Source organism: Eubalaena glacialis, chromosome 9 (genome assembly GCF_028564815.1).
Source record: "Eubalaena glacialis isolate mEubGla1 chromosome 9, mEubGla1.1.hap2.+ XY, whole genome shotgun sequence".
In the NCBI taxonomy this organism is placed as follows: Eukaryota; Metazoa; Chordata; class Mammalia; order Artiodactyla; family Balaenidae; genus Eubalaena; species Eubalaena glacialis.
This window is the reverse complement of record NC_083724.1, coordinates 36,889,583-36,913,575: the sequence shown is the minus strand read 5'-3', so window position 1 is coordinate 36,913,575 and position 23,993 is coordinate 36,889,583. Positions and strand designations below refer to the sequence as shown.

General features: G+C 53.1%; 1 protein-coding gene across 1 annotated transcript in view; it reads right to left on the bottom strand.

The window, feature by feature from the left end:
* The window catches only part of PAX5 (paired box 5), a 171,539-nt gene that overhangs the window by 26,434 nt on the left and 121,112 nt on the right, over positions 1–23,993 (bottom strand). The window contains exon 8 of the mRNA XM_061201136.1: positions 15,582–15,683. Within this exon, the coding sequence (XP_061057119.1) occupies positions 15,582–15,683 (102 nt within the window). The remainder of the gene's footprint in view (positions 1–15,581; positions 15,684–23,993) is intronic.

The window sequence follows — 23,993 nt, the reverse complement described above, 5'->3', positions numbered from 1 at the left end:
AAGGAGCAAGGTCCTGAGAAACAGCCTGGGGGAAACTACAAGATAAGTTCTGTGGCTTCCCCTCTCTCTCTCTTGCTGCAGCTTCTTCACTCTGCTGTCACAGATCAGGAGGAGAACACAAAGATGGATACAGTGGATCCCAAAGACTTTCAAACCTGGGCCACCTGGGTTCTCTTCGTTCAGCCCACATTTATTTAGTACTAAGAATGTGCCAAGCACCGTTAAGAGGCACAGGTTGCCTGCAAGGCGGTGTCATCACGCCTTTCACTGTCAAGGCAGAAGCATGATCTGGCTTTCAGGGTCCTGCCTTTTCTCTTGTTAAAAGGGCTCTGAGCAATCAAGACTGGACTCTATCCTGGCCCTGCCACTTGGGTAAGTTAGTCTGTGTGAGCTGAGGCCTCAGCCTCCTCCGCTGGCAGCGAAATGGGGTACCATCAACACCAACCTGATGAGGTTACTGTGAAGGGCAAGCAGGCTGGGAAATGACCAGCCCACAGATGTTCTCACTAGATGTCAGCTACTTCTAGAAAGCAGGGCCTTCTTCTCTCTCTTATGCTCACGACAGCCCTTGGAGGAAGACCATAAAGATGTCTCCACCATAAAGATGCCAAGTGGGGAAGGTGACTGGAGGCAGGACTGAGGCCACGGGTGCCGAGTCCTGAGCCAGGGCGTCCAAGACACCCCACACACCTTCTCAGCCTCCCCCAAATCTCCCTCCCAGCTGGAGGAATTCCACGCATAGATTTGGACAGAGATGTTCCAGGCACGCGAAGGCTGAGAGGGATGTGTTAAGTCAGGCCTGGGAGACAAAGAAGGGAGAGCGAGGCAGGACTTGGACTTGCTGCTTACAGGTGTGCAGGTGGGAGAAAGTGCCCCAGGGTCCCCATGGGGCCACTCGCAGAACCCACCCACTGACAGGCTCCCTGGGCCCCGGGCCAGGGGGCCCCACTCCACCCTCACGCTGCCCCGCGGCTCCATCCAGGCAAGGCTGGTGGAGCTGAGCACCGGCCGGCCTCCCCCAGCAGCCCACCCGCTTCCTCGCTTCCTCCGGCTGGCCGGCATGGTGGCAGGCCCTGCCTGCTCCCCGGGGAGCCTGCCGCCAGGCCTGATGGCGCTGACGGAGGGAGGGAGGCCGCCAAGCTGTCAGTCTGGAGGTGCCCCTCGGAGCCCCTCCTGGCTGGAGTGAGGAGGGCGGGCCGGCGCCGGAGCCGGGCTGTCAGGGCCTTCACAGAGACGAGGCCGGAGAGGCACTGCCTGACAGCTCGCCCACCGAATTAGGACCATTTGCATGCTAATTTCCAGCACTCTAACGGGCTGGCAGGCTGGCTGGGGTGTGGAGAGTGTGCAGTGAGAGGCGCCGCGGCCTCCCTGCCCGCGCTGGAACAATGCTTGACTGATCTAGCTGCGTTAACGAGCAAATTATGGTAATTTTGTTATTACAAATGCATAGAAATTTCCAAAGCAGGCAGCCATTCAGGGCAGCTCCCTGCTCCTCCCCGCTCTTAAATACTGAACCCCTGTTTGTACACATGGGCCTGGCACCCGCTTCAGGGACGGAGGTTCCGAGGGGCCAGGCTACCATCGGAGCCTCTCGCGGAGTCCCAGGGTGAAATGGCCTTAGGCCAGGGAATCCCTTCCTGTCTGCAGTCCAGCCTTGCATCCCCCAAACCCCACCCTCCTGTCCCCCAGGAGTCCCTGCCTAGTCCCTGGGCCTAGCAGTCCCACAAACCTGCCACATTCAAGCTGGTTTCTTTCCATTCTGAGCAGGTAACATGGGTGATTCTCCTCATAGATGCTCTGAGGTCTTGAGAAATTCAATGATTTTTGTATCCACTCTGTGAACTGGGCTCAACACCCATGAGGAGGAGCTCAGGGATTGTCTGATGAATGAATGAATGAATGGGAGAGTAAGTGAAGGAAGGAGGAAGGGAGGAAGGAAAGAGAGGAGGGAATAAGGGAAGGGGGGAAGGTTAGGGAGGGAGGTAGTGAAGGAAGGAGGGAAGGAAGAGGCGGAGGGAGGGAGGAAGGAAGGAAGGAAGGGAGGAAGGAAGGAATGGAGGAAGGCCAGAACTTATCCCACAAATGAGGACAATTAAGAAAGACCCCGGTCAGCTCACTGGTGATGTAATTAATCCAAGACCTCACCGGAAGAGTTTATTTGCCAACTGGTAACCCCTCCTGGCATTTATAATTGTCCACTGCTGGACAATCACAATTTGTCCCAGTTTTTCTGGTGACCTTCTTTTTGATTAAAAGTATGTTTTTGGAAGCATGCTCTGGAATGTATCCAGATAGAAACCTTTTCCAAGAAAGTGAGCTCCCTGCTCCCAGCAGCTCGGAGTGGGTAGCTGCAGCCGCAGGGTGGGGCGGGCACAAAGCTGGATGGTGGGACCCTATTAAAAACCAGTGCACTTGTGGGCGGGGCCCACTGCTTCCCTCCCGGGCCTCTGCCTGTGACCTACTGGCAGTCCTCTGATTTCATGACAGGGATTTCAGGTTCCGGCTGATGTTACTGAAAGGTCAAGAGGCTGCCTCAAATCCATTTTGGAAGTCACTGGGGAAAATATCATCAGTTACGGAGGAGCGCAGCACTGAGGAAGGTCTGCTCCAGGTGGCCGAGGAAGCCTGAGCCGGCCCGGCTCTCGGCTCTCGGAGGGGTGTATGGGAGGCAGGGACCTAAATGTGAGCCGAGACTTTAGAACCGCAGCTGGGGTCATGGCCAGATTTTTCTATTTGTCTGATTTTCTAATTGGGTCACAACTTCCAGAGGGAAACTGAACCCAGGAAACAAAACAATCATTTCTTTTCGTCCAGCTGCCTGACTCTGTGGGGAAAGCCGAGAGCAGGGGGAGTCAGGGCCTCAGCGTGGCCCCAGGCTGAAGCTCTGACCGGCCTGGGGACGGGCACGGCCTGCATCCCAGGAGATGCTCTTGCAGCTGACCAGGTAGGGCCTGGGGAAGATCTGGGCTCAGGAAGAACATGAGAAGGTTGGGGTGGGTGGAGCGAGAGTCGTGCTTTGAGTTGTTCTAGAAGCCGGGTCACCCAGGGACCACCCCAGGAATGCCAGGCCTGCATGAAGTCAGGAGACAAAAAGCTTCCTTTTTTTTGCTTCGGTGAAGAACTAGAGGGTGTGGTATTTCCCACCAGCCCAAGGGGGGACAAAAGGACAGGCTGCTGCCACAGAAAGAAAGCCAGCCTGGCTCTTCCTCTGACTTGCTGTATGACCTTGAACAAGTCCTTTCCTTGACCTCATCTGCACACTCCCCTGCTGATTTCTAAGGTCAGTCCAGCCCTGTCCATCCCTGGCAAAGGGAGGAGTAGCTATAGAGTGTACAAGGGCCATCTCCAGCCCTCTCTGAGGCATGTGTTAGAACAGATCCGCACCCAACACCCCACAGCTGCACCCCAACCTAGACCTGTGCTAGCTGCCTGCAGTGCTTTGCCCGCGGGCAGATTCCCCCAACGCCATGGGCAGGGCCTCTGCTGAACCAGTACCTTTGTTGCTGCCCCCAGGTACCTGCTCTACGCTCCCCTCCTAGGGTCCTGGGTGGTGGTAGGTGATACACAGCTGCTGTCCAGATTCCAATTCTCCTGCAGCCATTTCTGCAAACGGCTCCAACTCCTTCCTGGGGAGTTCTCTTTCCAGGAACCCCCCACCCAAAGTACTCTCAGAAAGTCTGCATATTCACAGAGTTCTGGGGCTGTGGGGATCTGCTTCAATCCAACACTCCTCAGTGCAGACCCGGGACCTCCCGTTATCTCAGAGCTGCCCGTGCAGCACACTTCTCTTGGGTCCTGCCAGAGAAAGCACTGTGTTTCTAAGAGTCAAACTCCAAATTGGCAAAGTCCTTCCCTTGTCATCTGGACCCGACCGCTCGCTAGCTGTGTGACCTTAGCCTCGGTTTTCATCTCTGTGAAATGGGGCTAAAAACCATGCCCTCCTGATGCTATGGTGGGGACCTGCTGAGATCACACAAGAAAAAGGCTTGTACTTTGTAAAGATCTGTCCAGATGGTGGTTCATGTTCTTCTCATTGCTGTGAACAAGACCTCAAAATGGCCACAACTGTCACGCATCCTGCTCTGGCAGGACAATGCCCAAGGCATGTGTGACCTGGGATTGCGCTTCAGACAGAAGGACATGATAACACAGTTGTCATCTTAAAATTTCCTTTCCCCCCTCTTTTATGTCTTGCTCTCATTCCCACTCCTTCCCTCTCTCTTTCTCTCTTTCTTTCAGCCCTGGATCTAAGTCTCTCTGATTCGGGTCCTTTATCTGTGCCGTTGCACATAGACTCCTTATAAAGAAAATTCATTTGTTCAGGGTCACCGCGTGGTTTTTCATTAAAAACAAATTACCCGCATTCAGGGAGGACATCTGGGCTTCTCGGGTCCCATTAATGACTATATTTCCAGCCTCCCCGGCCCGGTTGGGCTCCCCTTGCCTGTCACCCTGCATTCCCGGCCCCGGGAGGACAATGAGAGTGACAGTCAAGTGAAAGGGAAAACATGAGGGATGAGGGCGAGAGGCGAGTCCCCCGAGAGGGGAAGGAGGCAAAAGTGAAAAAAATAAATAACTCAAACAGAGGGTAACAAGGGCCATTGTCTCAGCGTCTTCTAGTGAGGAGCCAGAGCAAATATGGGAAGAGCGAGCCCGGGTGTGTAAGTCGAGCTGAAGCCCCGTTTAATTATACAGTCGGGCCCCAAGCCCCCGACTCTGGACCAGACAAGGTCGGGAGGGCACGTGCCCGATTCAGATACATCCCACCCATATCCATGGAGCGCCTACTGTGTGCAGGGACTGGGCAGGTGGAGGACTGCAAGAGGAGCAACCAGGAGCTGGGAGAGCCCGGTCACTCCAGCTCTGAGCGAGGCGGAGCACGGGCAGTGCCCTGGCAGTGCTCAGGGGAGAGATGAGCCCCGGGGTGGGGGGCGTAGGCTTCCTGTGAAGGAGAGCACTTGACCGGGGCCTAGGAGGATGGCTGAGACGTGGACAGGTGAAGATGGGCAGTAGAAGGGGACGTACTGGAACCTGAAGTGTGGTCCCCTGGTGTCCCAGCTGGGAAGGACTTCTCCCAAGCCATAAAAGATCTCTGGGTCAGGAAGGCCATCCACAGCCCTGAGGGAGGACCGAGGAAACCAAGGCCTTTTCCAGGGCCCAGAGCCCATTCCCTCTCACTCTCTATGGGCACCAGGGGCTGGGTGAACTCGGAACCAGAGTTCCAGGCACCAGGCCTAGCTGCTCCCCGGACTGTCTGTGCACCCTGGCGAGGCACGGCACCTCTCTGAACTCAGCTCGCTTGCCTCTGAAGTGGGGATAAACATTCCAACCTCAGAGGTGCTTTCAGGACTTCCCTGGTGGTGCAGTGGTTGAGAATCCGCCTGCCTGCCAATGCAAGGGACACGGGTTCGAGGCCTGGTCCGGGAAGATCCCACATGCCACGGAGCAACTAAGCCCGTGCGCCACAACTACTGGCTAGCGCTCTAGAGCCGGCGAGCCACAACTACTGAGCCTGTGTGCCACAACTACTGAAGCCCGCGTACCCTAGAGCCCGTGCTCTGCAACAAGAGAAGCCACTGCAATGAGAGCCCCTCGCCTCAACTAGAGAAAGCCCGCGTGCAGCAACGAAGACCCAACGCAGCCAAAAATAAATAAATAAAAATTTTTTTCAAGGGTGCTTTCAAATTGCCACTGGGGGTGACAGGCATGCCTCCCTTATAGACTGTAAAGCACCATGTGGGTTGAGGCCAGGCTTGTTGGTGGAATTAACTTATGGACGGAGGCAATTTGGCTTTATTCCAAAGCGTTTTCCTTTTGGAGGGCAGGAGCCAAGCCCCACTGCTCTCCCTGCCCCCGAAAGCTCTGGGGGCTGCCAGAAGTTCTCAGGAGAGAAGCGTCGCAGGTGGAGTGACCCACAGGCTTAGTGGTGGCAGTCCATCCAGCTGAGGGCTGACAGCTGATGAAGTTTTAGAGACAAGGGCTGCAGATTCCAGTGGATCAAAGGTAGGAGAACAAAGATGGCCCCAGTAGATTTGGTTTCGTTTTTGGAAGGACTCCAGTATGTACAGAAGCTAAGCATGCCTCAGAACCTTTATATTCACTATCCCTGCCCCAGACTGAAGCATTCATTTCCCCCTCCTCACTCCACCTCCCACCAGCTAACATGCTGCTCCAACAACATCAAGTCTGAGAATCGCCTCTTCCTAGATTCCTCCCCTGACCCAGGGCGGCACCACTGGGAAGCTTTAGCTCTGCCCCTGGTCTCCCCATTCTTTGATGTGGACAATGGTGTCTGCTCAATTTTAGCAAAACTCTATGCAAAAGCTGCTTCAGACATGCCCACCGCCCCCTAACAAACCCCTCTATAGGGACATTCTGGAGCCTTCTATGCCTGACATCCCCATTCTAGGCTGGATCCCCCTTCTCTGTGCTCTGTGCTCCCAGAGTCCCTGGGGTTACCTGTTGCCACCCCTGTCCCCATAGGCCCTACTGACTCGCCTATATGCACTATAGACTGAGAACTTTTCGTGTCCATGTCCCATGGACAAGGGCATGGCTCTCCCCCTCACATCCCTAGGCTATGCCCGGCACATGTAGATGGTCAATAAATGTTGGAAGGAAGGAAGGGAGGGAGGGAAGAGGAAAGGAAGGATGGGGTGGGGGGTGGATTGGATGGATGGATGGATGGATGGATGGATGGATGGATGGATGGATGGATGAATGGATGGAGCAGACATGGGGAAACTAACAAGAGGGTGGGACCCAGAGTAGCCTAGAGGAGGTGAAGGTGTCCTCAGTGCCCGCTCCGAGCTCCCCCAGTTGTGGCCACTTCCTGGGCAGCCTGTCCTTGCCATGGGCCTGACGTGTGTGAGAAAAGGCTGAGGTGCCCTGCCTCCCACCTCCATGCTCCCCAAAGGGACGCTCTGCTTAGATGAGGGAACAAATCATGGTCATCTTTGCTGCCTCTCTTGCCCTGAGGTTCTAGACTCCAAAGTCTGTAAGAACCCATCCCAGGTGGGATGCCCTGAAGGCCGTCCTCGCCTGTCACAGCAGTGTTAGGGGACACAGCTATGGGTGTATGGGATTAGCATATTCTGAGGCACCCTTCCTTCAGCTCCACTCCTTGGAAGTGATTACCCAATTATATATGATAGCCCAGGGGCCATTGCGTTAGCATGTCCCAGCCCCAGAGCTGAATGGAAACTGGAAGGGAAATTGCTGCCCACGTCAAACAGAGGTGGCAAGGCTCGGGAGCCCTCCAGTTCAGCTGAGGGGTGATACCAGCAGGCAGGGACATCACAGATTTAGAAGCCCTTGTGTGGCAGGACCAGAAAGCCCCCTACAGAGCATCTAATTCAATCTTCTCACCCACTGCCACCTGTTTTAAGAGAAAGCAGGAAGTCCCAAGACCACATCCCAAGGTCACACTGTGAGTGTCTGGCAGCTGGAATCAAAACCCAAGCCTCCTAAGTTCCAGTAGGACCTTCATGCCCCAGCGTGCTTTCCATCTCTGAGCCTTTGCTTTTGCAATTCTTTTCTTCCCCAATGCGGCAAAGCACTCATAAAGCCCACGTGGAGTTTCTCCCCAGTCCCAGCGTCACTTCAATGCAGGGTTCACATGGGGCTTTAGTCACATGAACTGTCCAGATCAGGCCACTCCAAACCCCTCATTCTCCATTCTACGAAGGCACAGCAGCCTTGCCTCTGACTCACGTCCAGATCTTCCTGGGCCAAGCCCGCCATCTGTCAAGACTGCTGTTTGCAGCACTTCGTGCCACAGAGGTTTCCAGGGTTTAAGGCTCTGGGTCTTCTTACACATAGTCCCTCACCCAGCAATGCCCCTCCAACTTTTCAGACTGACAAACTCACCCTTCAATGTGCAGCTCAAATGACCTTCTCGGGGAAGCCTTCCCTGATTTCCCCCACTCCGCCCCATTGCCCCAGCAGACCTAGCAGTCCCTCTCCTTCATTTCAGCACATTCCTAGATTTTAGCTCTAAACACAGCATGCAGGGATGATTTTTTTTTATATCTGTCTCCCCAACTGGACTTTGAGCTGCCTGAGGGCAGGGGCTGTGTCTGTAACACCACACCTAGCCCAGAATGGGCACCCAGTGTCCCTCAGGAACTGTCTGAGAATGAATGAATGGACAAATGAATGGCCACCTGCCATTTCATCCTAGCTGTGCCTGTCATTCCTTGGGGTCTACGTTCCTGGTGTGGCAGAGTGACTGGAGGCCACTAGAGGGCAGCAAAGAGTCAGGAACGAGCAACAGGTGTGCACCCCGAGCCCAGGGCGGGCTTGGAAAGGTGTGGAGGGAGCTTGGAAAGTGCCCAGGCCACCGGACCAGCAGGAGCCCTGGTCAGGGGGAAGTAAGACCTAAAACGAAGGCCATTCATCCCCTAAGCAAACACTCTGATGCTTGGGCCAGGGGAGGCACTTGGGGACAAAGCACTGATCCAGTCTCCTACCTGATGCTCCAGCCCCTCTGCCAAGTCCTCCCTGGCTTCTGCTGGCCCCTCCCAAATCTGCCCATTCCCATACCTTCAGTTCTAATTTTGGAGAAGGGTCTCTATACAAGGCTGAAGAAGGTGTCCCTCTGACTCCCATCCATGGGTCCCGGCCATGCCTATGGAACTGTGCAGAGTGTATTGTACCCCTGCTCTACAGGCTGAGCGAGACCCAGAGAGCGGAAATGGCGTGTCAGACCACACGGTGAGGCCCTGGCTGAGCTCAGCCAGAATCCAAGCTTCTGCCTCCCCGCCTGGTGCCGGGCCCCCACCCCTCAAGCCTGCAGGCCTTTCACAGAGCGAGCAATGCTCAGTCAGGGAGGGGCTTGCTACAGACAGACAAAAGAAGCCCTCCTCTCCTCCCCTCCAGACCTCAGTACCCTTCCTACCTCACACGGCTGGTGCCTCAGTAACTGCAAACCTTCATTTCAAATGATCCTCCAAAACAGCAGGCAGGGCAGCTCAGAGAGGTCACAGAGCTCATGCATAGTCCCACAGCTAATCAGTGCCGAAGCCACACTCCTTCCACGGGACCCCTACTTCTCTTGGGACAATTCCACGTCTCTCTCTGGGCAGACTTTGCCCCTGTGCTCCTGATCTGCTTCACCACCTGTCTGCAGAGCACCTCACTGGGATGTCTGTCTGCTTGGTCTCCAAAGCTGACAAGTTCAGATCCTAACCTTGTTGGACCCCGGCCTCCTCCTCAACCATCTCCCCTTCCTGTCAACCCCACTTACCCAGCTGGGCTGGCTGGGCCATGCTCCCGCCCACGTGAACCCCCTCCAGTCTCTGGCGGGACCCACTCTCAGCCCCCTGCCCCACCCTCTTCTTCAGACGGCCAAGGATACTCCGGTTACAGCCCAGCTCATGGCCCTCTTTACCAGGACACCTTTCTAAACTGGACCAACCCCAGGTGCCTCTCCGTTTTCTCCAGGCCTGGCACTCAGAGTCTGCCCTACTCCTGCTTGGCAATGCTCTTGTTTGTGACTGGATTCTTCTCTAACTGGATCTCCCATTGATCCATGGGCTCCACGGGCTGTGGGCTCTGCTGGAGAGCTCTTGATCTGATGCCAGCTGGGCCAGGCCAGCTTTAGGCATGCCTGCTAGGCTTCTCTCCTTACCACCGCACCCAGCTCAGACCCCTGTATAAATAACAGCAATCATGAATAATAATAATAATTAATGCTTACATGGCACTTAATATGTGCCAGGCAAAGTTCTAAGAGTTTTTACATTTATTACAGCCGTCCCTCAGTATCTGCCAGGGATTGGTTCCAGGACCCCCTCGGATACCAAAATCCACAGATGCTCAAGTTTGTTCTATAAAATGATGTAATATTTGCATATAACCTACACATATCCTCCTGTATACTTTAAATCATCTCTTGATTACTTGTAACACCTAATCCAATATAAGTGCTATGTAAATAGTTGCTGACACTATTCAAGTTTTGCTTTGTGGAACTTTCTGGAATTTTTTTCCAAGTATTTTCTATCCATGGTTGGTTGAACCCATGGATGCAGAACCCACAGATACAGAGAGCCAACTGTACATCATTTACATGTACATCTCATTCTTATTATCATCATCATTCCCATTTTATAGATGAGGAGGAAACTAGGGTCTAGAGAAGTTACGTAACTTGCCCCAAGTCACACAGCTAGTAAGAAGCAGGACGGTGACTCAGAACCAGGCAGTCTGGCTCCAGAGCCCATGCTCTTAACCACTCAGTCTCCCTGCTGCACCACGTGGCTGCCAGTGCGGGCCCTCGGGCAGCCCAGCCTCCTTGGCTGCAGTGTTCCAGCACTGGGCTGAGCTCTCCCTGGCAGCCCAGCCCTCATCGCCACCACCACCCCTCTCCATCACCTTTTGTATCTCATCTACTGTTGCCTGAGTGCTACTATGGGCCAGGCACTCTGCCAGGAACCAGGGACACAGCGGCGAACAAAACAGACAGAACCTTGTGTGCTGTATGACCCTTCTGAACTGTATAGACCTGAGAGGAAACTGGATGAGGAAGGAGTAAACCGCTAATTAAATCCCTTCCATTGTGCTTAGTATCACAAATGAAAAGAACAGGATGCTTTGAGAGGGGCGTGATGGGGTTCTGGTTCAGATGGTGTGGTGGGCAGAATAACACCGCCATCCCCCAGAGATGTCTACGTACTAATCCCTGGAACCCAGGATCGTGTTAGGTTATATGGCAAAGGGGGAATTAAGGTGGCTAAGTAGCCAACCTGAAGATATGGAGATTATCCTGGATTAAGCAGCTGAGTCCAATAAAACAACAAGGGTCTTTCTAACGGGAAGAGGGGGCCAGGAGAGAGCAAACCTGGAATATGGAGGCACGATCAAGACTCAGCCCAACGTGGGGCCCCAAAGCAAGGGATGCAGAGTATCTACAGGCTGGGAAAGGCAAGGAAACAATTCTCCCCTGGGGCCTCCAGAAGGCACACCTGGACTTCAGCCCAGGGAGACCCATTTTGGATTCCCGACCTCCAGAGCCGTAAGATGAGAAATTATCATTGTTTTAAGTCACTGGTTTGTGGTAACTCATCACAGAAGCAAGAGGAAACTAACACATATTTGGTGATGGGGAAGGCCCCTCTGAGGAGGTGAAACCACGGGGGTGAGAGGGAGCCAGGCAGGCTGGGCCAGTCGGCAGCGGCAGCAGCAGAGGGGGCTGAGCGCGCTAAGCAGAGGAAACTGCCCGTGTGAGGGGAGCAGGTGCCCTCATTCCTCCCGCTGGAATCCGGGGCCCTGTGCCTGCCCAGACGGCCTCACTGGCCTCAGGGGTCTGCTCCACCCTCACCCTCACCTCCCGCTTCTTCAAGAAAGCCATCAGTTGATTGAGCAATTTAACTGAATGGCATCTAGAAGTGATGTACACCAATCCATGGCAAGTAGGGCGCCCAGGGCAGAGGAGCCTGCCAGGCTCCTTCTAGGGCCTCCCATCAAACAGCTGCTCGTCTGCTGCAGCCCAGGGAAGGCAAACACGACAGGATTTCCTGGCACTCTGGCCTGAAGCCCCCAAAGAGGAGTCCAGTAAAGGATACATGGGGGCGCCCAGGTTCATCTCAAAAACAGTTGGTTACTTTGCTTCTTAGACTCACTGAAGCCAAAGGGCAGTGAACGCCCCTTTCTTTCCCCCAGCCTAGAATTTTTAAGAGTTTCAAATGCCATGTCGATATCTGTTAGGTTGTGCAAATATCTTCAGGTGGGAATCAACTAGTTACACTGCTCAAGACACTATGGAATCTTTGGTGCAAAACTTTTGGCATTTGATGAAGCTAAAACCTGAAAACTGTCTCCACTCTGAGCTGACGTGATGTGCCGCACTTGCTTTAATCGACGAAGCAAAGGGCTACGCGGGGTTGGCAGAGCCACAGGAACTGAATCTACCAACGCTAGAGAAAACCAAGTAGCCCTGTTTTGCGGGTGTGAAAACACCCTGGAACCAGAAAGGGCAGACAACCCCTGATGGCGGAGTCAAATTCGAAATAAACAAGAGTCCAAGCCACCAAGCTGGCAGTACGGAAAAATGTACTATTTTTCCAGGCCCCAAAGTTCAACTGCCCAAGTGTTCCCTGGACATGATCCCTCCTCAACTTGTCCTAAAAGCAGACCTTATCCATGGAAGCCTCCTTTATAAATGGAAGCGGGGGCAGCCAAATGTTTCCCAAAACCTAGGGTAGGAAAAACAGCTCAGAAGATTTCAGTTTCCCTCGGGATTCACTGCCAGGCGAGGAGGGAGGACTGTTCCATATAGCGAAACAGACCGTCGCTGTGTAACAGCCTCAGAGATACAAAAGCAGGATAAACGATTCTCCTAAAACCTTGCTCAGCTTGTTTCTCCAAACGCTGCCAACATGCCCTTGGGGGTCTAGAAATGGTATCGCCTGCGGTCACAATTGAATGAATGCCTCCCAGATCCAGAAGCCCCAGGGGTTATGAATCAGAAATCTGAACAACTACAAAGTTGAAACCCTGAAACAGGTTGTGGTATATACACATTCTAATCCCTAGAACCAGGGCACATTATGTATACGACCAAAAAAAGTTGGGGGAGGGGTCCTTGTAGATGTGATTAAGTCAATGATCTTGAAATGGGAAGATTACCCCACATTATTATCTGGGTGGGCCCTAAATACAGTCACATGTATCCTTACAAGAGAGAGCTTGAGGGAGACTTGATACACACACACACAGAGAAGTGATGTGAAGATGGGACAGAGAGTTGCAGATTGGAATGATGCAGCCACAAGCCAAGGGACGCCAGGAGCCGCAAGAAGGTAGCAGAGGAAAGGAACAGGTCTTTCCCTGGGGCCTCCAGAGCGAGTACAGCCCTGCCCACACCTTGATTTTGGCCCAGTGATACCGATTTCAGCCTTCTGGGCTCCAGGACTGTGAGAGAAATTTCTCTATTGTTTTAAGCCACCGAGTTTGTGCTGATTTGTTAAAGCAGCCACAGGAAACTCATATGCGGGTCAATGTTAATTTTCCCTCCCTCCCGCCCTCAGCCAACACTCACAAAAAAGTACCTATGCCGTGTTATGGGCTATGAGAGGTGCAGAGGACGAACTAAGGCAGAGGCCTGGCCTCAGTGAGCTCACCTCCTGGTGGCAAAGCTAATTGGTCCACGTGGCATAACAAACAAATGTACAGCATTGTCCCCAGAGCAGGGCCTCACCAGAGGCATCAGGGGCGGTGATGCTTATGCCCAGCCCTGGAGGGTGAAGCTGGATCCCAACAGGCTGAGGCAGAAGGTGGTCTAAGCCAGAGACACAGAATAAGGAGGGACACTGACCGGTCTGAGAGGCCTGCTGGGGATCAGCGAGCGGTCAGGGAGGGGGACGGGCTGGGAGAGTTGGCCAGAAAGGCAAGTTGAGGCCAGACTACGGTGATGCCTGAGTGACAGGCCCGGGACCTGTTCTGCTGAAAGGTGGGCCGTCTCTGCTGTGGGCCAACTCTGGGCAGTTCCAGCAAAGACCATGCATGTGGGCCAGCACTGCCCCATGAAGCCTTCCAAGAATGAGTTTGGAAATCATTTTGGAGACAGAGTCCCAGAGATGTGATGCTGGTTTGGACATTGAGGAACAGGAACTGAGGACCTGCCTGCTGAGCGTGGAGTCCCAGCCCTGACGCCGGGTCTGGCACTGAAGGAGTGCTGAGCTGCATGAGAAGAGAAAGCAGAAAGAGAAGGAAAAGGGGGAAGAGGGAGACGTGGGGCTCCCCTGCCAAAATGCTTGTCTTCCTTCCTCCTCACTGTGCACCCTCCCTCTCTGCAGAGTCCCAGGGGACCACACCACCCGGCTGGCCCCTGTGGCTGCCCCTGTCCAGCTGCTGCCAGCAGGTTTGGTTAGACTGTACCCTTGTGCAGGCCTGTGATTCCTGCTGCCACTGTTAATGGGCATCGGTTCCCGCTGGGGGCTCTGCCAGGCCCCCAGCCGTTTGTATCCTGAGCCTGGTAATTAGAGCTGGAAGAATCCCAGGGGCTGGAGGGCAGGCTCTGTCTGGATAATCTCGGGAAAGTTCAGCTGCTCCTCTGAACTCGGCCTCTTTGGGGTTGGCAGCAGGGAGCCAGCGGGGCCAGCCGGGTGGCATCTGCTTCACCTGCCAATGTGCCCTCGGGACAGGGCCCAGGGCTGCCGCCTCCCCCTCTGCTATCACTGAAAGCGTGCATTGACAGACTGAACGTACACGATGGCAGAGGACAAGAGTGCTGAACTGGAGGGCAGAAGACCCAGATTCAAGATCTCCCACCACCAAGCTCTGCAGCCTTGGGCAGTTCCCTAACTTCTCTGAGTCTCAGTCTCCTTCTGACCCTTGGGACCCTGCCCACCTCACAAGGTTGTAACACCAAAGGGCTCCTGGGCAAGCACTCTGCACTTGACAAAGGGCTCCATAGACGTGAGGGGCAGGATCCATCTCCTAAGGGTGCCCTAACTTGCTGAGGGCTGAGAGATGAGTGAGGGTGGAGCGGGGGGCAGGAGGGCATGTGTCCCACCGCCTCCACTTGCCCTGAGCATGGTGTCTCCCTGTGCTCTGCCACGGCCCATCCTGGCGGCAGAAAAGGCAAAGGCTTTGCAGGCGTGAACCTGGCAGGCCTCCCCAGCGTTGGCAAGGCCCAGGGCAAGAGTATGCATGGAGGCCATTTTCCATATGTCTCATATTTAAAAGTCATAAATCAAGCTAACAAACCGTTAAATGAAATATGCTCTGTCCTCCTACCTTGTTAAATACATCTTCGTAATAACCTGGAAGGCCAGGAGCGAATTTAGAATTCTGGGACTCCCTGGCGCCTGCGCCGGGCTCTGGCTGCGTGGGGAAAGCCCGCCTGAGCTCTGGTCTGCCTAGCTTCCTCTCCCATGCCCAGCCCACTCATCCTCACCCCGGCCTCGAATGCAGGTGTGGACGCCCAGCCTTCACGTCCAAGCTCTGTCCACACCGTCCGCAAAGAGTCGGTCCTCAGGCCCTGGGGTGCACACGTCTGTGACGTGGGCTGGGAGGGGGCTGGAAGAGGCTTAGGGCTGTTTGGGCAGGACCCCTGGGTGGGCTAGAAGGAGGGGTATGGGCACCAGATGGGCACGTCCCCTTGGCCTGCAGACTCCCCAGTCCATGGGTGGGGGGACACTGCCTCTGCAGTGTGGATGTGGCTCCAGAGCAGGGGCCCTCCTGCCTGGTCTAAGGGTGGTTCACGCTGGGTCATGGCTTCTAGTCGTGGCTCTGCCTCCTACTTGATGGGTGACTTAGGCACGTCCCGGCCCCTCTCTGACCTTTGGCCAGGTCCCGTCCCCCTCCGTGTTCAGGCTCCCTGTGTAGCCAGTGAGGGGTGTTTGAGCGACAGTCAAGGGTCCCCCTCTCTCTGATGTCCTCCCAGGTGCTGCCACTGGCTGGTCCAGCCCCACTGCCAACCCAGCTGCAGAGAAAGAGGCCGAGAGTGCAGACCTCTGCCTCATTTATTCAGGTCCACTTCTCAGAAGCAGAGAGGTCATCTGGGCTGTTTGCGGGGATGCCCCCCGGAACCCCGAACGTCGCCTGCTACAGAGACGCAGAGAGTGCAAACTCACCAGGCACCATCCCTGTCAGTGTCGGCGCTGAGTAGCTGCCCTGTCCGGCTGGGGGGACATGCGGAGGATACCCGGGGAGGGTCGTGCTCGCCAAGTCGCGGCCTGAGGAATCAAAGCAACAAATCACAGGGTGAGCATCTCCACGGCCAGCTGCTCATGTCCACAGCTCCCTGAACATCTGCACATTTGTCACGTCTGGATGCTTAACACCATTGTGCCCCCAGTCCACGTGCATGTCCATGCACGCGCGTGCACACACACACACACACACACACACACACACACACGCTTACCCACCCCTCCAGCCGCCCAGGCTCCACTCAGCAGGAAGCAGGGATGGCTCTGCCACATCCCTGGGAAACTGGAGCTCTGACCAGCTCCCCTTGCTCTCTACTCCCCAAGTAGGGCTTGGACTTCTCCATCCCACACCTTTTCTTCTGCTGTGCCCTCTGCACACAGCCAACACCAGCCGCCTTCAAAGACCAGCTCAACCGCCTCCCCCCTCCTCTTCCTTGACAGTGGGCGGGGCTCTGCCTGCCTCAGACCCGTATCTGGTCCTCACTGAACTTTTCCTCTTTGGGCCTAGAGCTTGTCATCCATTCAGTGATGGTGCAGGAAGCACCTCCTGACACCAGACACTGTTCTGGACTCTGGGACATGGAGGTTACGGCCTCAGCCCTCGGGGGCAGACATCCAGTGGGCACATGTCCACCTCGTTGCAGGCTGTCAGCTCCTGAGGGCAGGGGCGACACCTCGTTCAGCACCCAGAACACCTGCCTCCACCACAGGGCTTAGCACCTATAGTAGGTCTGCATGAATAAATGTGTGAATGAATGCAGCAGCCAAGTGGCCTGGGTTCCAGGCCGTGTGGAAGAAAACCCCAAAGTGGTAGACCTCTGTAAGGGAAGTGCCACTGAGGTTTGCCGCTTAGGGAAAGAGCGGGGCTACAGCTCTTCAAACACTGGCAGTCACATGTAGGTACCAAGGTGCTCACGCACAAGACCAGCAATCCAGACCCTGGGAGACGGGACTGTTCAGTGATTACCTGCTGAGCTCTGAGGACGAGACCCTACCCTGGTGGGTGGAATTGGCAGTTGCCCCTAAAAGAAAGGGATGCCCCTGCTGTCAGCCATCCTGGGAAATGGGTGGGTAATCAGGTGGCCTTGGGATGAGGGAGGGAGAGAGGGCGGAACCTTGACCTCTTCTGGATGTGGACACTGAGGACCGGGAAGGCCAGAAGAGGTCCAGCGGTGTGGGGGACCAGCCCCTGACCCCGCAGAGCCAGGCTGGGGCCCAGGAGCCTCCCCTAGGGCCCAGTGGGGTGCTACCAGCAGGACACAGGTAGACGACTTTGAGCTCCAGCACCGCTAGCAGGTGGCCCAAGAGGAGGGACCATCTCTGACCAATGCCGCCTAGAGAATCCAAGGCAGCATGTGGTATGAGCCTATAAATGGTCCCCCATATGAAAGAACAGCCCTTCCAGTGCCAGTCACTCAAAGACTGTCCAGCCAGCACCCAGAGGCTGCCTCATTTCACAGGTTCTGCTTGTCTTCCAGACCCTTGCAGAGCACAAGGCAGCTGCTCGACAGCAGGCCCCCTGCCCCCTCCCTCTGCTCAGCACCTCCCTGGCTTTGGACTGGGCATCTGGCTTGTGACAAGCACGGCTCGTGTCTCTTCACACGCGGCATTGCTGCAGCACAGCAGGTGCCCCAAGGTTTACCTCCCGGAGACCTGATCGCCCCCCGAACTGCACGTGACTCCCCATGAGAGCTGAGATCAGACAGAAAAGTGGGGTTGACAGAACTGACCACACTTACATGGTGATTTCAAGAGGCTTGCCCCCTCCCCCCCCCCCCCCGCATCCCCTCCCTCTTCTGACCCAGCAACCACAGCCCTCCACGGCAGCTCCTTTCTGCACAGTCTAAGCTCCAGGATCAAGTCTTTGTACCCCAAGGCTGGAATGGCAGAGGCCTACAAACGTTTAAGTGAATGAAAGGCGTGGCCCTGCTAGAGAAGCAGGAACTCTCTGGAGGCCATAATACTCCCCTGCATCTGGGGTCAAGGGCTCACAGAGCTCTTCTTGACCAACCCCTGTGCCATTTTGCAGATGGAAAAACTGAGACCCATGGCAGGGAGAGGGGAGCAACTGGCCCAGGTACGTCTGCCCATGTTTCCTAACATCAGCCCAAGAGCCACCTCTATCTTAAGCAGCGTCCTGTTGGGGGTTGGGGGAGCACCCAGGCCCAACACAGTCTTCTCCACACTTGCTACAGAGATTTGGTGACCCACTGGCCAAAGGGCCACTGAAAAGATGTCTCAGGAAGCAGAGTGAGCACAAGTGTCAGGACACTCGGTGCAAGATCGTGGTGCCAGGGGCCAGACTGTGAAACGTGTAGACAGAGCGCAGGCTGGGGCTGCTCTAATGCGTCGGCTTCCCTACCAACCTGTGGAGCACCCACGCGGCCCCAGCCCCAGACTCAAACCACAAACACCCTGATGACAACAACAAACCACAAACGCTTACATAGAAATTGTAAACACCAGGCTCTGTTCTCCGTCTTTTAAATCATTAACTCATTTAACCCTCAACAACCCTATGAGGTAAGGTACCGATACTTTCCCCACTTTATAGGATAATGAGAAGGATAAAGGTTAAGTAATTTGTCCAAGGTTGCACAGTAAGGGCCAGGGTTTGAACCCAAGCAATCCAGTGGCAAAGACCATGTGTTTAGCCAGTCCACTCCACTGCCTTGCACAGGTACCTGGCTGTGCTTCTGTCCACCCAACTCTCAGCTGGGACAGCAGGCTGAGCCCTGCCTTCAGGCCACAGTGTCACCATGGCTGACTGGCTCCCTCATGCAGAAGGAAATTCAACTACACGGTTTTTGTGATATATGTGTTGAGGTGGGAGCCAGGACCACACCAGCAGGAGGCCAGATCTGCCTCCTGAAAGATGCAGGCATTATCCTGATAGGAGGCTGCCTGGTGCAGGGGGCTCCTGGGGCCAAGCCGCATGAGGTCCACACCCCACCTGTCTGCCTGAGATGGATAAGAGGCTCCTGAGAAGGGAAGGGACTTGCCCATGACACTCTACTGATTTGAGGCAAGGCTGGGACTGGAATCCAGCTCTCCTGTCTCCTGGGATTTGGTTCTTTCTTCAACAGGGGCTGTTCTTTTGGTCACATCTGAACCTCAACGGTTTCTGCCGCTGTTACATATGCTTTAAAACCCTGATCCCATCTAAAGAAGATATACAAAAATGGCCAATTCGCTATCAGGGAAATGCAAATCAAAACCGCAATGAAACACCACTTCATACCCATTAGAATGGCTATAATCAAAAAGACAGATTTTGACAGCATTGGGAAAGATCTGGAAAATTGGAACCCTTATACACTGTTGGTGGGAATATAAAATGGTGCAGCCACTTTAGAAAAGTCTAGAAGTGCCTCAAAAAGTTAAACATAGAGTTACCATGTGATCCAGTAATTCACTCCAAGAGAAACAAAAACATATGTCCACACAAAACATGTACATGTATGCTTAAAGCAGCATTATTCATAGTAGCCAAAAAGTAGAAACAATTCGAGTATCCATCAACTGATGAATGGATAAAGAAAATATGGTGTATCCATACAATGGAATATTTGGCAATAAAAAGGAATGAAGTACTGATACATGCTACAACATGGATGAACTTGAAATCATTACTCTAAGTGAAAGAAGCCAGCCACAAAAGACTACATATTGTATGATTCTATTAATATAAAATGTCCAGAATAGGCAAATCTATGGAGACAAAAGGTAGATTAGTGGTTGCCTTAGTCTGGGGGTGGGAAACAGGGGGAAGGGAGGAACTGCTAATGGATATGAGGTCTTTTTTTGAGGGGGGGGGTGCAATGTTCTAAAATTGGTAATGGTGATGGTTGCATGACTTTGTGAGTGCACTAAAAATCATTGAATTGTACACCTCATATGGGTGAATTGTATGGTATGTGAAGTATATCTCAATAGCACTGTTATTTTTTATTCTTGCCATCTATCATCACCATCATCTTGAAAAAGAAAAAGTCATTTGACACCAAAAATGTAGGAAGGACATACTATTAAACTGTTTCTGAAACCAAATAAAATTATCTTTAAGGAAAAAATATACAACAAAAGAAAAGATTGATAAATTGGATTACTTAATAAAACAGACCAAAAATCTCTTGCCTGGTAAAAACAAAATAAGCAAAGTCAAATGATAAATGGCGGACTGGAAGAAATTATTTGCAGCATATACCGTAGATAAATGGCTACTATCCCGATATATCAAGAGCACATAAGAATCAAAGGGAAAAGAACAAAAATCCCGTAGAAAAATGGGCAAAATTCATGAACATAAAACTCACCAAAAAAAAAAAATATATATATATATATATATGTGTGTGTAAAATGACAAACAAATTGAAAAGACGTTCAGTTTACTCATAATACTAGAAATGCAAATTAAATGCAAAATTGTACAACCCCATGTGGAGGGGGATTTGGCAACATCTAACAAAACTGCACAAGCGTTTACCCTTCCAACAAGCAATCTCACTGCTAGGGATTTACCCTGAACATACATACGCCTTCAGCAATACACAAATGCATACACACGGGTTAGTCACTGCAGCTCTATTCGTAACTACAAAGTACTGGAAACGACCTAAAGGCCCAAGCCTAGAGAACCGGGTGAATAAACTGGTGCGCACACACACTGGGGTGCTGTGCAGCTGTGCTGAAGAACGAGAAGCCGGAGGGCCGCGCCTGGCACAGGCGATGGAAGCCAGGAACTGAACCCTGGTCTCCCTGCGCCTTTGCAGCAGGTTGCTGTCCTCCACACAATCCCAGGTCAGAACCCTTAGGGGAACTTCAAGTTCAGGTTCCAAATGATTAACTTTGGAATACCACGGAGGGACGATGGTAGGGAAGGGACAAAAGTAGACTGTTGGCCCTGGAGGTGCGTGAGTTTGGAATGCTCAAAATACAAACGAGTGAAAGGGAGAGGGCGCAGGGCTGGCTTAGCCACAGCTGACACTGGTGGAGGAAGTGGCCTCTGGAGGCCAGACCCATCCCGAGGGAGGAGACGCTCAAGCCAGTGCAGAGGGTGTCAGGCTCCAGGGGGCACGAAGCCACCTTCACCTGCTCAACTCTCATACAGGCCCCCAGTTGCCTCCAGAGCCAAATCTGGACTCCTGGGCCTGGCAGGGGGCGAGGAATTTGGAATCACACAGGTCTGGGTGCAAACTTAGCACCACCACTTCCCAGCCATGTGACCTTTGGCAAGTAATACAAGCATCTGAGCTTCAGTCTTCCTTTTGTAATTGGAAAAAGAGCGTATTTATTGGGAGCAAAACAATGTGGTGCTTGCTGTGACAGTATTAAAACATGTCTGCAAAACATGTCTTCTTTGCTAGCCTTCTCATAGAGGGAAGGGGTCCATGTCCCCTTGCCTTGAATCTGGGCCACTTTGGTGACTAGTCAACCAACAGAGCAACAACTTCCTTAGAGGTTCCTATGAGCCAGGCCCTGGACCAGTACTTTACATGCCTTATCTCAGTCAACACTCACAACAACCCCAGAATGTGGGTGCTATTATTTTCCCCACTCTACAGATGAGGAAATGAAGGCCTCAAGCAGTTGATGTGCCCAAGGTCGTACAGCTGATAATCATGATCGCTAACTTTTTTGCAGCACTTACTATATGCCAGGCACTGTTCTAACACTAGGCAGCATTCCAAACACTGTTCACTGTGTTTTGTAGATATTAACCCATTTAATGCTCAGAAACTCTGTAAGGTAAGTCCTACTATTATCCCCATTTTACAGATGTGGAACTAAAACACAAAGAGGTTAGGTACCTGCCCAAGGTCTCACAGCTAGTAAGAAATGGAGCCATATCCAAACTTAGGCATTCTGGCACCAGATTCCTCACACTCCCCCAGTGCACTGGGCACTTGTCCTCTTCCTGCCCATAAACTGGAGGTCCCCAGACAGCAAGAGCTGCTCACATCCCTCCCTTCCCTGCACTGGCCGGGCACACAGTAGGTGCTCAGAAAACGTCTGCCAAGGTGAAACTAATCAAAAGACATTGGTTCTCCCGTCTGAAAGAAACTTTGGTTCCCATCTCATCAACATCTCAGAAAGCCCTTCATCATGAACTCCATAGATAACTAGGCCTGATTTATCTGTTTTTTTGCTTGGATGCAACTTTTTCTTTTTCATACAGGCCATTTCTAGGTAGGCTCTCTCTATGTACACTAATGGGGGGAAATCTGAATCCAATTAACTTCAAATTTAGCTCATAATGAACTTATCTCATTTTGCTACCAGCTCCATTCTCATCGTGTGGCAGTAATTAACCACTGGGGGTTGTCACTCCCAGACACATGACATGGAGATCCTCCCATCCCCTCACTTCAAACCCTTACAGAATTCATTACCCTGACAGTGTGCAAAGCCTTCATTTTGAATACCGCAGGGCACCAACCAAACTCCCCCTCTATCTGCCTGACTGTGTGTGTGAGCGAGAGAAAGAAGAAAGCGAGCCACTGAGAAGGCATGAATTATTGTGAACAAGATGGGAGCAGGATGCTGGTGATGGTTCAATGGCCAGAGAGGGTCTGCCAGCCTTGACAGTCCTGGGTTGGAGGTTCTGCCCAGAGGTGGGGCGTCTCCACCCACAAAGCCCAAGCTCTAAGGGAATATGGCGGAGCTGGCTGGGGAAGGCTAAGTCCCTTCCAAACTGGCGATCATATCCACTGGGGACTCTTAATGCCCAGGAAGCCTGCACACCCCAGGCTGGGGCAATGGTGACTTGCTGTGTGACCTCAGGTAAGTTCTACCACCTCTCTGGGCCTTAGTTTTCCCATCAGAACACTCAAGCAGTGGGAACAGATGGCCTCTGAGGGTTTTTTCTGCTCCAACATTCTATAGGTCAGAGGCCTCAATTTACCCCTGTGTTGTTGGAAATGGAGGCTGGGCCAGCTGCTATAGAGATGGAAGTTCCTGCCCACCTAGCCTCAGCACTCCTGCCTAAAGCATCAGGTACCCTGGGGCCCCTGGATTAAATCCTAGTGAAAGGAGGGTAAGCATCAGTCTTGTTTCTGTCTTCAGGAAAGGAACTTACGGCAGGAGATGGCGGCTGTTGACCTGCACTTTACTGCCATGGTCCCCTCACCAAGTGTCCACAAGGGCGAACAGGCACCTGGCCCGGAAAGCAGGTCCTACTCGGCTGTGGCTAGTTTTCAGAAGAAGCTGGTTTCATTTCATTTGGGAATTGCCTGTCTATGTGAATGTTGACTCAAATCCAGTTTCTAAAATGTACACTGAGGGCCAAAGAAAACTTATCCAAAGCCCATGTTTAGCCCTCAGACGGCCAATTCTCAACCTTTCCTATCCTCAAAGCTCTCGAATCCTGTCTGAACCTCCCCACACCATCACCCCCACCAGCTTCACCAGCTGCCAGGCCTTTTAAGGACACGAGCCCTGCCTGGGTGTCCAGGTAACTACGAAAGAGGTAACCACCGTGCAGGGCAGAACAGGCCAGGGGATGGAGGAAAAGCACTGCAGGAGGCGACTGCTGAGAAACTGGGGCACGACCACAGCCAGCTCCCTGCGGCCATCCTAACCTCCTGCCATCTTCCTTGTTTCGGGGAGGTGGGGGGGAAGGGACAGCCCCAGCCTCCCAGCCACGCCAGCTTCCAAGACACCCGTTCTCCCTCAAGCCCAGTCAGTCCCCAAGCCCCTCCTGACTCTCCATTGCCTCGGTGCCCTCTCCTCCCTGGCCCGACCTGCCAGGTCAGACTGTTCTTCCCTTCACTCTGTTTCCTGGCAACCTCCTCTCAGCCCCCTGCCCTGTCCCTGCCCTACCGTCTGTCTGGATGGCCTGTCAAGGCTGCTCTTCCAGAGCCCCGGCATCCAGCCACCAAACCGCTCGGCTCACCCTGAAGGACAGCTTGGAATCGCGCAGGAACTCAGTGAGGGCTCCAAAGCCAACGCTTCTGATTCTATCTTGGTTCAATAATTTAACCAGAACTGCAGACACTTCTTCTACAACATTTTCTCAGAAAACACTTCCTCAGAGTCACAGAACCATGAGAAAGCCTTTTGCATGTTAAGAAACATTATGAAAACTTAAAAAGAAAAGGTCATAAAGGTGGGAAGCATAGCCTTTCAATGTCACGGGGCACTATTTAACAGGCACACCCAAGGATCATACTTCTAAGAGAATATGCCTGTGTTTGATGATTCTTTACTGTTTGATTAGAGCCTAGAAATAGGGAAGTTACACATTAATGTGTAGATTTCTATCAAGTAGAAAAGATAACCCCAAAGGTTTGGGTTTATTGCCCTATAGGGCATTAACCAATTTTGTATCTAATC